We start from the raw sequence: 13,955 nt of genomic DNA, 5'->3' as shown, positions 1-13,955 counted from the left end.
CAGTTGGAGCGAGTGGATGGGTGAAATGAGAAGGTTATTTTTTTGGCTGATGCGATATAAGCTTGCTTTCTTGCATCATATGCTTTTACTAATGCTAATGGTCAGGGCCGCATCTTGAGTAGTGTATAAAGGTCTGGAGGCCTCATTTTAGGAAGGATGTGGATCTGCTAGAATGAGTATAGAAAAGAGCAACAAGTTTAATGAGGATGATAAAAGGGTCCACTTATGAGGAAAGGATTCAGTTCTACAAACTTCCATCCATCATAATGGACGTTGGTTTTAGCATCTGGCATCTGCAAGGAGATTTGATTGTGTTTTAGGCTTTGAATGGATTGAGTAAGCTCTCGATGTTGATGGAATTCTTCCTCCTGCTTAGACTATACAAGAAGGGGAGATAAATTCAAATTGAGGAAGCTTGCAGAGTAGAGTGTGGAAATTAGCCTTCAGCCAGCTGGTGGTTTGTTGTTGGAACAAACTCCTATATGGTGTTTTAGAAGTGGATAGTGTGAATAATTTCAAGGAAGAACTGGACAAACTGTTAGAAGGGATGGACAGGTGATATAAGAAGTTTTGGGTTTTTTTTGGCTTATGCTGTGTAAGTTGCTTGCATCATTTGCCCTAATGACTTTTTCTGTACTTTTTCCCCATGTACCCCATGCACTTTTTCTGACAGAACCTCAGTTATCGGTTGATTCAACTACTGCTCATCTCAGATGCCCAAATTATTCACTGTATAATTCTTTTCGCCTCAAAGGTGGTACACTTGTGCATATGTCCGTTCTGATATTCCATGTCAGAGACTTGGCAATTGGGAATCTCCTCTCTTTGATCTTCTCTGGCTTAAAATCTCTCTACCTCATTGTGTCAAATTCATCTGTTGTCTCTACCGTTCTCCCAACTCCACTAATCACTTGGAGCTTCCTCTCTTTGCAACTTGACTTTCTCCAGTCCAACTTTCCTAACAGTGAGGTAATTTTCCTTGGTGATTTTAAATGTTCACAACTCCATCTGGCTTCCGTTTTCTAGTCACACCGACCCAGCTGGTCGAGAGGCTGAGGCTTTTGCAATTACTAATGATCTTGCACAGATTGTTCATTTACCTACAAGAATACCGGACAATCCTAATCATACAACCAATACGCTTGATCTTTCTCTCACAAACAATCCTTCTAAGTACACGGTCGAAGTGAGAGGTCCTTTAGGCACTTCAGATCACAACTTGGTGATTGTCTCTTCTACAATGGAACCTTTATCTCATGGCTATTCCCAACCTAGTGTTGCTTGGCATTACAAGAATGCAAAATGGGATGACCTGCGAGACTTCTTTTCTTCTTTTCCTTGGTCGGATTACTGTTTCAAAAGTTCTGATGTCAACGTTTGCTCAGATCATGTCAGTGAAATTATTATTGCAGGAATGGAATCCTTTATCCCACACTCCACTTTAAAATCTCGTCCTTTATCTAAACCTTGGTTTTCCAATAAATGTGCTAAGGCTGTTCAAGAGAAGAATCTTGCATATCGTAATTGGCTTGTTTCTAATTCTTCAGTTTCATTTTCTGCCTACATCAAAGCTCGCAACAATTGTAAAGCAGTTATTAATCAATCCAAACTAGAGTTTGAACAGGCTGAGTCGAAAACTTGCTTCTTGCCTCAATGGTAGCCGAGCATTCTGGTCTCTTGCCAAAGCTATTGGCCGCAACTTTTGCCCATCTCTGCTCCCACCTCTGTCCAAACCAGATGGTTCTGTTGTCATTTCAGCCAAGGATAAAATTGACCTTCTAGCATCCCATTTTTCTTCCAACTAATGTATTAATGATCTTGGTAAAACACCTGCCACCATTCCCAACACACTCCATTCAATGCCTCCTGTGGTCTTCCGTCAGAAGGATTTTGACGAATCTTGATGCTAAGAAAGCTCCAGGTCCCGATAGTATTTCTCCACTTTTTCTCAAAACCTGTGCTCCTGAACTTACTCCTATTCTTTGCCGCCTTTTTTCACTTTCTTATTCCAAAGGTGTTTTTCCTTCTGCTTGGAAATTTGCTCATATCCAGCCGGTTCCTAAAAATAGTGACAAATCTCTCCCATCCAATTATCGTCCCATTGCAATTACTTCTACTCTTTCTAAAGTAATGGAGAAATCAATTAACCGCCAACTCTTAAACTACCTAGAAACCTTCTGTCTGATCAATGATTGCCAGTATGGATTCCGTCAGTGTCGATCCACTGGTGATATTCTGGATTATGTACCCATTTATGGACTAATTCGATGGAAAGGTTCGGTGAAACACAAGTAGTTGCTCCTGACAGCTCAAAGGCTTTCAATCATGTTTGGCATAAAGGTCTTCTAAACAATCTTCCATCTTATGGTTTGCCAACTGTTTTTAGTAATTGGTTATCCAGTTTTCTCTCTGATCGCTCACTGAGGGTGATGGTAGATGGCTCTCTGTCTTCTAACTTCTCCACTAATGCTGGTGTCCTCCCCAAGGTCTTTCCCCCACTCTTTTCCTCTTGTATATTAATGACCTTCTTCCATTGACTGGAAATCCTATCCATAGTTTTGCTGATGATAGCACATTGCATTCCACTTTCCATTTTGAGAAACCTTGTCCTGCTCAATCAGCCTCAACTTCTCAAAAATCTGCTACCAATTCCTTAAATGCCGAGCTTCAGGTAATTCTCCAGTGGGGCAAAGACAACTTAGTTGATTTCAACCCTTCTAAAACTCAGTCTTGTCTTATATCTCGCAAAAAGGATTCTTCTGCTCCTATGCTAATCTTTCTTCTGCTCCTATGCTAATCTTTAGTGACACTCCGATTTCTAGGCAAAATGATATATCTCGTTTGGGAATTACCCTGACTTCTAATCTCTCTTGGCACAAGCACATTACAAATATTGCTTCTTCTGCATCTAAAAAACGGTTTTCTCTTTCGCTTTCGGCGTTACTTTTCTTCCAAACAGCTGCTCACTCAGTATAAATCGCAAAGCCGCCCTGCCATGGAATATTGTTCCCACATCTGGGGTTGTGCTCCCAAAACCTCTCTCAGGCTTCTTGATTCCATTCAGAAGAGGGCAGTTAGGTTAATTAATGATTCATCTCTAACAGAATCTCTCCACTCGCTGTCTCATAGACATACTGTTTCTGCTGCATGCCTCTTCTACAGATACTTCCAATGGCACTGTTCTTCTGAATTAGCTTCTATAATTCCTGCTCTCTCTTTCAAAACAGTCCGAACATGTGCCGCCACCAGCCAACATCCATTTACTGTCAAACTTCAAACTCACAGAACCAACTTTTCATCTTCCTCGTTTATTCATTCAACTGCCGTTTTCTGGAACAACCTTCCTTCATACATATTTCCTGAAAATTACAGTCTACAGAAGTTCAAGCCAATGTCAACAAATATCTTCTTTCGTCTTCTCAACCTCCCACCCAAGCATGGTACTAAGTACTATAGGTTCTAACACCTCTCCTGTTTGGGGTTTACATAAAAAAAAAAAAAAAAAAAAATGTTAATGTATTAATATGGAGAATATATAGTGGGAAGGGTGGAGAGAGATGGGGGGGATTTTGATCAAGAGGTGAATAAAATCTTTTCCATTTTTGCAAGGAAAATTAGTATTATTAGTATATGTAGTGTCAAGATTTCCCTTGACTACATGCAGGTTGAAGAACCAAAGTGTGTCCAAGATGATTTTTCCAAAAAAAAAAGTGTCATGTTATCAGCCAAACAGATAATTCTTTAGAAATAAAATTGCATATTTTATTTCCGTAAAGAATACACACAATACAAAACTGAATGAAAATAATAAAAGATTTTTATAAACTCTATTGGTGACCACCACTTTAATTAAAACCAGTTTTAGGCCTAAGTTTGCAAAACATCTTGTAATATTTATATCCAAACAACATTTGTTGTGTGCAACAGAATTCCCATAAGTAGTTCTTTAATGCTCACCTCTTTCAAGTAAGATACTTATCTTTAGATTCCAATTTTTGCAAAGGAAAAATATTTTAATCTTGATACTTTGTGTTTTCTTTAGTTATACAAGGACTTGAGATCCATTTGAAAGAGATACTTTAAGAAAACGCATTTTATTACTTGATGAAGCGTTCCACATTGCAGAAAACTTGAAAAATTAAATTTACCGTATGAAAGCAAGTTGGTATTTTATTTTTTCCTTTAAACATAAGTAATTAAACCATTCAGCAATTTATCTAAATCAGAATAACACTTTCTACTCATCTGTTAAAATAATGCTTGTAGGAACATTTTCGAAAAATGTTTCCTATAATCTGAATTTTAGATATGATCAAAATAAAAATGTTAAAGATATTTTTATTTTAAGTATTCTTTAATTCTGTTAGTTATATTTTCATTTTTGCTTTCTCTTCCATACACTACACAACATGCCTATAGAGTCATGAGTCAAATATCACACTTGTGATGCATACATGCTATCTTTGGTTTCAAAAAATGTCCAGCCAACAGGTAAAATTAACATGTAAATTATGTTTTAACTAAATTACACTGCAATGAAAATAATTATTTATAAATAAAATAATATTAAAAGAAATATAATATAATGAATAAATAATTTCTTTGATAATTATGTAAGCAATATAATACATAATTTTTAGTCTTTTAGATTTGATAAAGGTATATAACGATCAGTTGATAAAATAAGTTTTTTTTTATTATTTATTCATTTTTTTTTTTTTTTTTAAATTGATATATATATATTTTTTGGCTTATGCTTTATAAGCTTGCTTTCTTGCATCATATGCCACTACTACTACTACTACTAATAATAATAATAATTCATGCTCGCCATCCAAGCCTGGAGTGTTCGATGACATGTCGATGATGTCACCTGGTCTCAGAAACGATCCAACACATCACCGCAGGATGCAAAGTGATCACCCAGATTGAGTACACTCATGGACACGACCAGATAGCCAGGATAATACATCAGAAGCTAGCAAGGAAATACCGGTTGATCGAAGAAAGTGTACCGTACTACAAGTACGAGCCCCAGGCAGTACTAGAGACCCCAACCCACAAGCTGTACTGGGATCGTGCCATAATAACAGATAGGACAATCTCACACAACAGACAGGACATAACCCTTGTGGACAAGAAGGAAAAGGCTACCTGCAGAAAACCCATGGGGAAAAAATCAGGATGTACACGAACCTAAGACAGGAGATCGAAGAGATGTGGCATATGCAACAAGTATTGACCATCCCGATCATCATGTCAACCACAGGTATGGTGCCAAAGACAGTACATAACAGCCTAGCAGCAATAGGTCTCCCAGTGAACATCTACAAGGAACTCTAGAAAGTCGCAATCCTAAACACCTATAGGATAGTCAGAGAGTTCCTTGACCAATAGTAACAACAGGCATGACAACGACCTCCCTGTGTACTTGGTAGCAATACCCATCACGAGGTGGAACCCCTAATCAGGGAGAAATAATATAAGAGCAATAGCAATAATAATAATAATTATTATTATTATTATTATTATTATTACAGGGAAAATGAGAAAAGTTTAGTCAACCGAAACTACCAGCTGCAGACTGGTAAAGAGATCGAAGCCATGGCAGAGGGAGAGGCCTACAAATACTTGGGGATGATGCAGGCTCAGCAGTTACAGCACAAGGAAAATAAGGCCTACCTGACCGAAAAATACCATCAGGGACTCAGAAGCCTGCTGAAAGCAAAGCTGAATGGAGGGAACACAGTTAAACATAAACACCTATGCAATCCGAGTGCTAACTCCTTCGGGGTCATAGGTTGGACTAACACCGAGCTGGAGGATATCATGAGAAAGACAAAGTCAATGATGACCAAGAGCCGCCAACACCACCTGAAAATCTGTCATGGAAAGACTGACAATTGCCCAGGAAAGAGGAGGAAGAGGCCTGATAGACCTCATTAAGCAATAGAAGACAGCGATAGTTAACTTGAAGGATTACTTCCAGAAAAGCACAGCAGCACTCCAGCAGGCCATAAGAAAGATAAACAAGCGGTATACCCCATTCAATCTAAGCGAGGAGTTCCCCCAAACCAGGAGGTACAAATGAAGCTAGAAAGATGGACAGAGAAGACACTCCACAGCAGACACTACAACGATCTCTATCAAGATCACATAGATAAAATTGCTTCCAATGAGCGGGACGCTCTTCCCCGAGATGTAAGGTTCATGCTTGCCATCCAAGACCAGGTAATCAACACCAGGAACTACAGAAAATACATTGCTAAGGAGCCCAGAGTGTTTGATGACACATAGCGACGATGCCACCTGGCCTCAGAAACGATCCAACACATCACCGCTGGGTGCAAGGTGATCACCCAGACTGAGTACAATCATAGACACGACCAAGTGGCCAGGATAATACATCAGAAGCTAGCAAGGAAATACCAGTTGATCGAAGAAAGTGTACCGTACTACAACTACAAACCCCAGGCAGTACTAGAGACCCCAACCAACAAGCTGTACTGGGACTGCGCCATAATAACAGATAGGACAATCCCACACAACAGACTTGACATAACCCTTGTGGAAAAGAAGGAAAAGGCAACCTATCTGACTGACATAGCAGTACCCAACACGGGCATCCTGCAGAAAACCCATGGGGAAAAAATCAGGAAGTACACAAACCTAAGACAGAAGATCAAAGAGATGTGGGCATATGCAACAAGTATCGACAATCCCGATCATCGTGTCAACCACGGGTATTGTGCCAAAGACCCTACATAACAGCCTAGCAGCAATAGGTCTCCCAGCGAACACCTACAAGGAACTCCAGAAAGTCACAATCCTGAACACCTGTAGGATAGTCAGAGTTCCTCGACCAACAGTTACACCAGATATAACAACAACCACCCTGTGTACTTGGTAGCAATACCCGTCACAAGGTGGAACTCCCAATCAGAAAGAAATAAGAGCAATAATAATAATAAAAGTTAAACAATTATTGAAGTCAACTTTCTACAAGGCCTCAAAAGCAATAAGTAAAATAAATGGGGGAAGTATGTTATGTTGGTAAGTGAAAGAAGACACGAGAGCACAACTATAAAATCTTAAGGAGTAGCAAAAGACTGGACTTCATGGCATCTATCTATCTTCAGTCACAATTTTTTTTTCAGTACTGGAATATACTGCCTCCCAAAGTGGCTGTGGTGAAAAGTTAGGTGATGAAAATAATATGAATAATTCTGGGGGTTCCCCCACTCAAAGCAAATATAGAATAAGTCTGCTTCCTTAAATCATTTGGATATTCTAATACTATAGTGAAAAACTATAGTATTAGAATATCCATAGAACAAAATTTTTGTTTTAATGTTCATCCAAAGGAAAGTCTTAATTGATTGAAATTCTTAAATATATTTCAAAGCAGAATAATGAAAGGCTCTATATTTATTATTTTTTTGATTTAGTTTTTTATATATAAAAAAGAATTTAAATACAGTTTATATGGTTTACCTGATTTGGAAATAAACCAGCAAATTCCATTTTTCCATAAAAGAAACGTATGATACGTGCTTTCTTAACTGCTTAACAGTGCTTTCTGTTAAACAATGGAATTCAAAGCAAGTTAAAAAGTGTAATGTTGCTGAATAATGCTTATGAAAAAGGTTTGGATTTCCTGGAGCAAAAATTGAAGGTCTAATGCTTTCTAGTGATGAAACTATTTCAGGCCAAACAGCATTCACTAAGAAGTTGTAACCTTTAATGATTTCAGTATTCCTGAAAGATAAAGATAAAAATAAAATACAATTTTTTTAAAAAAGTTCATCCTATTATGAACTCCATTCATATCAAAATAAATAAAAGATAATAATGGAAATAAAACTAAAGATTTACAGTGAAGAGAAATACATAAAGTTCACAGATATTCAATAAGGGTGCCAGAAGTGGTACAGAAGATACTCTAATGAGCTTAAATTTTATTTTATAGAGACTATTAAGTGTTGTTGTGCAACAGTGAAAATAAAGCTATTATTTAGTTCACTGAGAGAGAGAATGTGGTAACTGTTGGAGTTAAACTGCATCTCGGGAGGAGGGGGGTTTGAGATGCAGTCTGTGATGGGAATATGTGTATCTCATGATATAATTCTTCTTCTATCGTTGATATTGCACACCTATCACAGATAATTGTCACACTTCACACTCTCACACTGTGAGTATTGACTAACCCACTCACATGAAAGGATATACTCATCACTAAAACTGTACATGTTCATCATTTTTTTAAGCCATGTTGACAATGCTTTCTGTTTTATCCTTGATTTTCCAGACCATACTGGGGGAGGAGGGTAAATGATTATGCAATAGATCAGAAGACTGAGGTTGGAGTAAAAGACAGATACATGGTGTATTCAAGTGATGTAAATTGTGAAAGAGCAGCAAGCTTGAAAATGATATCAATTTTGATCTGAGTGTGTCTGCATGTGAACATAAAGCTGCATAAAATAAGATATACCAGAGAATTTAATCACATAACCTAACCCAAAGAATCTCAAACTGATTGTTTGTCCTCAAAAGTAATAGCAGAAGGCCCAAAACCTTCCAAGTCAAAATAAACCTGCTTATCAAACAACAGCCTGTTCCCATCACTTCCAAGGGTTCCAGACCTTTCACACAATTAACCCTGTGGATCCTTTTCAGATGGCCCATGGTGAGTAGTGTTGCTATTGGCCATTGTTTCCTGTTATACCTAAGGCTAAGTGGAATAGTAAGGAATGGATGAAAGTTGACTGTGTGAAGGGGGTTAGTTTAGCCTTAACCTGGTCCATAAAATTTCCCACTTATACAAGTAGATCCCCTCCCCATTCTGTGGTGCTTCCTTCCTTCTGTGTGTTCAATCTCATCTTTGGGGTCCTCCAATACCATCATAACCTATTTAAAAATGATCTCTTGAAGAGCTTCTTGATAATGTCATTGTCCTTGGGGTGGATTAGGGAAGTAGCGTTGAGAGATAAAGCAATGATCCTTTCCCAGACCTCTACTGCATGATTTTTCTATATCAGAATGAGGATGGGCACTGTAAAGTATCAAAGGACAAAACACAGAAGTCCATTAACACTTGGCTACCTTTTCTGTTTGCAAGGATCATTCCTATGTGCTTGGGGTGCTGGAACATGTAGGCACTGCATTTTAGTAAAGGGATTTCATCAGTGAAGAGTCATCACTCCAAGTAACACCAGCATCTGTTGTTTGAAGCATTCTAATATAAACAGATGTATATGAAGAAGATTCAGAATCTACATCACTTGAATAGAATCTATTTTGGTATCAGATGACATATTATAAAGAGCTGATTCAATGTAATCAGCTTCAACATACTGTCGTCCCTGTTCCTTTTCAGTCCTGATGTCCTCCACTTCCACTGGGGATTCATTAAAACAATCCTTTGGATAAAAATTTTAGAAAACGCTCTTTACATAAAATTTTATCAGCAAGCATGCATGCACACACAGAATGATGTTTTGTTTTTCACAAGCTAAAGAAATAAAATTCAGCAAGCATAATATTCAAAAAATTTTACCTTTTCTTCTTGTGGAAAATACTAAACTATCTACAATAACTTCAGTATAAGCAAAGAACATATGAAACTGAGAACCAAGTATACTTGGTTCTCAGTTTCAGCTTTTATAGCACTAAATAGACAATGTGATTGATGTTAAATAAAATCCCAGCCATTATGCAACAGCCCACAGTTCAATTATTATTATTAGCCATATGGTGCAAGGAAGCCTGAGGCTTAGGCTGCACCAGCCAAAAAAAAAAAAAAAAAAAATTCCCACATTACAGAGAGAGAGAGAGAGAGAGAGAGAGAGAGAGAGAGAGAGAGAGAGAGAGAGAGAGAGAGAGAGAGAGAAGGGAATCACCAAGAAAGATGATACCCAGATCAGGATCCTGAGTTTGCCAAGCCCATAACTCACCAGATGTGAGGCCCAGTGGTAATCATCATCATCAGCCATTTTCAATCCACTGCAGGATGAAGGCCTCTCCAGCAACTCTGCAGTTCCTTCTGTTTTGTGCAATGGCCATCCATTTACTACTCACAAACTCAAGAATTTCATCTGTCAATCTCAGTTGTTGTCTTCCAGGTTTTCTTCTAGCTCCTCTTGGATACCATTCTGGTTATTTTCTTAGTCCATCTGTCATCATGTCTTTGAGCTGTCCTGCCCAAGACTATTTTAGTTCTTAAATTTTGAAAAGAATGTCCTTTACTTGAGTTTGCTGCCTAGTCCATGTGTTTCTCTTCTTATCGAACAGTCCGATTCCCAATATAATTCATTCCATTCTTCGCTGTGTAGTTTCTCAGCTTTTCTTCCATTCTTTTGGTGAGTGCCCAAGTTTCACTTCCATAAGTCATGGTGGGGAGTATAAATCATTGGTTCATTATTTTACGTTTCAGACAAATTGGGATATTGCTCCTCAGTATGTGACTATATTTCCTGAATGCTATCCATCCAAAATTTATCCTTCTCTTGACTTCCAGCCATTTATCATTATTACAGCTAATGACTTGTTCCAGATAAGTATATGACTCCACTTTAAAATTACTGCTCTTTCAATCATTATATCCCTTTCTGTGACATACTTGTTCATCATTGCGCAGCACACGCTTCTTGATTTGACCGGGGTTCGAGCCCGTCACCACCAAATACGGAGGATGCGGAAAGGTCAGGGAATGACCACCGCATATCCCAGAGCAATATGGCCTTAGTTGCTAATGCTCCTAAAAACCAAAATAACTAACTAACTGTTCATCATTACTTTTGTTTTAGCCATATTCATCTTTAGTCCAAAATCCTTACTAACTCCGCATAACTGATTAAGATTTTCCTGTTTGTTTGTTTGTTGTTTGTTATTTGGTTTTTAGGAGCATTAGCAACTAAGGCCATATTGCTCCGGGGATATGTGGTGGTCATTCCCTGACCTTTCTGCATCCTCCGTATTTGGTAGTCACAGGCTCGAACCCCGGTCTAATCAAGAAGCGTGTGCTACGCACTGCTACTCCTGCCTACCTGGCTACGGAGGCACCAAGATTTTCCTCTAATTCTTTGGGATCATGGCTTATGACCACAATGTCATCTGCAAATCGTAAATGGTTTAGGTACTCTTCCATTCACATTGACTCCTTTCTGTGACCAGTCTAATCTTCTGAAAGCTTCCTCAAGGGCCGCAGTAAACAACTTCGGAGATATTGTGTCTCTTTGTCGAACTCCTTTCTCAATTTTAAATTTTTTATTGTCTTTGTCTAGTCTAATAAAGGAGGTAGCGTACTCATATTTTCTTCAAAATCATAATATATGGAGTATCTATGCCTTGTCTTTCCAGTGCCCGATACACTGCTTTTTTTTTTTTTTTTTTTGGTAGTTGTTGGCACATTGGCTTCTGTAGCCATAATGCACCTCCCAAGGTTTTTGCAGTACTTTGATCCAAGCCCGAGCCGGGATTCAAACCCGCGACCTTTGGGTTGCCAGGCAGGCACTTTACCCACCCAGCTAGGCCCCGAAACATTGCCTTATGCTGTATGGCGTCAAATGCGTTTTCATAATCCACAAATGCCAGGCATAATGGTGTATTATATTCATTTGCTTTCTCAATTAGCTGCGATATTATGTAAAGTTGATCCATAGTTGTTCCCCTGTCCTAAAGCCAGCTTGCTCTTTTGGTTGATTCTCATCAAGAATTCTTTCTAATCTGTTAGTAATGACCCTTGTGAACAACTTGTAGATGTGGGATAACAAGCTAATTGGTCTATAAATTTCAATTTCTGATTTATCTCCTTTCTTATGCAGCAAAACTATGATCGCATTATTCCACTGCTTAGGAGTCACACCTTTTCTAATGCACTTTGTGAAGAGCCTTGCCAGTGTTTGTGTCATGTCTCTTTCTCCCAATTTTAACAACTCTACAGTAACTTCATCTTCCCTTGGGGATTTATAATTCTTTGTTTTCTTCAATGCATGTTCTACCTCATCAGGAAGGATAACAGGTATGTCGTATGTGTTACTAATTTGCAATCCATCGTCCCCACTTCTGGCATAATTCCCTCACTCCTCGTATAATTCTCTATAGTAGTCTTCTGCTATTTGAATTATGCCTTCTCTGCAATTTATAAGTACACCATCGCTATTCTTCAGTTTCAGTATCATTTCTCTTTCTGTATTACTGCTCATGGCTGCTGATTTAATTCCTTTGTTTTCCTTTAATGCTTTTTCTACTTTTCTTGTGTTAAATCTTCTTATGTCCTTCCTGAGTCTCTTTCTAATGGCTTTGCATAACTCAGTATACTCAATTTTCTCCTTCTCAGTGTTTATATTGCTCTTCGTCTGACATCTTCAGTTCATCATGATGTGTCTCTTGACTAATTTTTTCTTCTTGGGATTTCCTTTTACCTATAGGTTTCTTGGGCTTTATCATTTTCAGAAAGTTGTAATATTCCTCATTGATATCTTGGTCCTGAGCAGTCTGCAGAAGCTCAAACTTGTTCTTAAGTTCCAGTGCATACTACATTTTCTCCTCTTCTTTTATCTCAAAGACTATATTATTTACTAGAGTCAGTTTTTTCCTTTCTTTTCTTACATCTATATCAAATGTGCATCTTACCATTCTGTGATCACTTCCAACATTTACCTTTTAAAGACGGTAACATCAGTCACAATATATCTTCTGTTAATGAGGATGAAGTTAATTTCATTAGTTATTAATTCATTTGGGCTCTTCCATGTCCACTTTCTGTTCACCCTTTTCTTGAAAAAAAGTGTTCATTACTGACATTCCTTGAGATTCTGCAAATTCCACAAGCCTTTCTCCTCTTTCACCAATTCCCAAGTTTCCTATAGTTCCCCTTTCTGAGCTGTTTTGTCTCTTTCCAACCTTAGCATTGAAGTCTCATAATGACAGTGTAGTGGATTTTCTGCTCATCTAGAAGACTCAATTTCGGTGTACATTTCTTCAACCTCTTCATCATCATGGTTTGAGCATGCTCAATGCTGATGGGATTCTTCCTCTTGCTCAGAATAATCACCTGAGAGGGCATAAATTCAAATTGAGGAAAGACAGATGTAGGATACACGTGAGGAAATTTGCCTTTAGCCAGCGGATGGTTGGTTGGTGGAACAGACTTCCATCCCTTGTCATAGAAGTTGATAGCCTAAATAAGTTTAAGGCTCAGCTGGACAGGTATTTCGAACGAACAGGAGGGGTGAAGTGGAAGTGGTTATTTATTTATTTATTTTATTTTATTATTTTATTTATTTTTTTGGCTGATGCTGCATAAGCTTGCTTTCTTGCATCAAATGCCTCTACTAATGCTAATGCTAATGGCTCAATGTTGGTGCATAAATCATTATAACCATTAGTCTGTACCTTTTAGAAATAATGAGTAGTAGTAGTCTTGACACCCTTGGTGATGTACTTTTGAATTCCAAAATGTTTTTTATATCTTTATGAACCAAAAAACCATCTCCACCTTCGTTCCTTTCACTGTTTCCATTGGTATACAGCAGATTTGATAAACTTATAAGTGATTCATTTCTTCTTCTTGTTTCAGCCAAATCGATGATATTCCAATTGACATTTTCTAATTCCTTTTCCAGTTCTAATATCCTGTCTTCACCAATCAGCGATCTTACGTTGTAACAGGACAAGTTCAGTTTCCGCGCATGGCAGCCTGGTCATACCCATAGATTCTTAGCACCCTCTGCTTCCACTCTGATCCTCTCCCTGCCGTAAGAGGGGGACTGAAAGCTGCTGGGGACTGAGGGCCATTTGTTTCATCGTGCTGTCATGTGCTGGAGCGTTTGGTCTTTTCCTCTTCATGCTGACCAGGCATCTTGAAGAGAACCACTCTACATATTCGTTGCCACCTAAGTGACGCAAAAGGACTTACCATTGAGAAGGTGTGCATGAGTGGATTTTAGGGA

The 13,955-nt window shown here is 38.3% G+C and overlaps 1 protein-coding gene across 2 annotated transcripts in view; it reads right to left on the bottom strand.

Annotated features, from left to right (window-relative positions):
• Cog2 (conserved oligomeric Golgi complex subunit 2) overlaps positions 1 to 13,955 on the bottom strand; it is a 462,981-nt gene that overhangs the window by 207,331 nt on the left and 241,695 nt on the right. For both annotated transcript variants that reach the window (XM_090375498.1, XM_090375496.1), the window contains exon 9: positions 7,495 to 7,758. In XM_090375498.1, the coding sequence (XP_090231624.1) occupies positions 7,495 to 7,758 (264 nt within the window). The remainder of the gene's footprint in view (positions 1 to 7,494; positions 7,759 to 13,955) is intronic.

Source organism: Mastigoproctus giganteus, chromosome 6 (assembly GCF_048544385.1).
Source record: "Mastigoproctus giganteus isolate SK-2022 chromosome 6, ASM4854438v1, whole genome shotgun sequence".
Lineage (NCBI taxonomy): Eukaryota > Metazoa > Arthropoda > Arachnida > Uropygi > Thelyphonidae > Mastigoproctus > Mastigoproctus giganteus.
The sequence above is the reverse complement of the archived record's forward strand: the minus strand, read 5'-3'. Positions and strand labels throughout refer to the sequence as shown.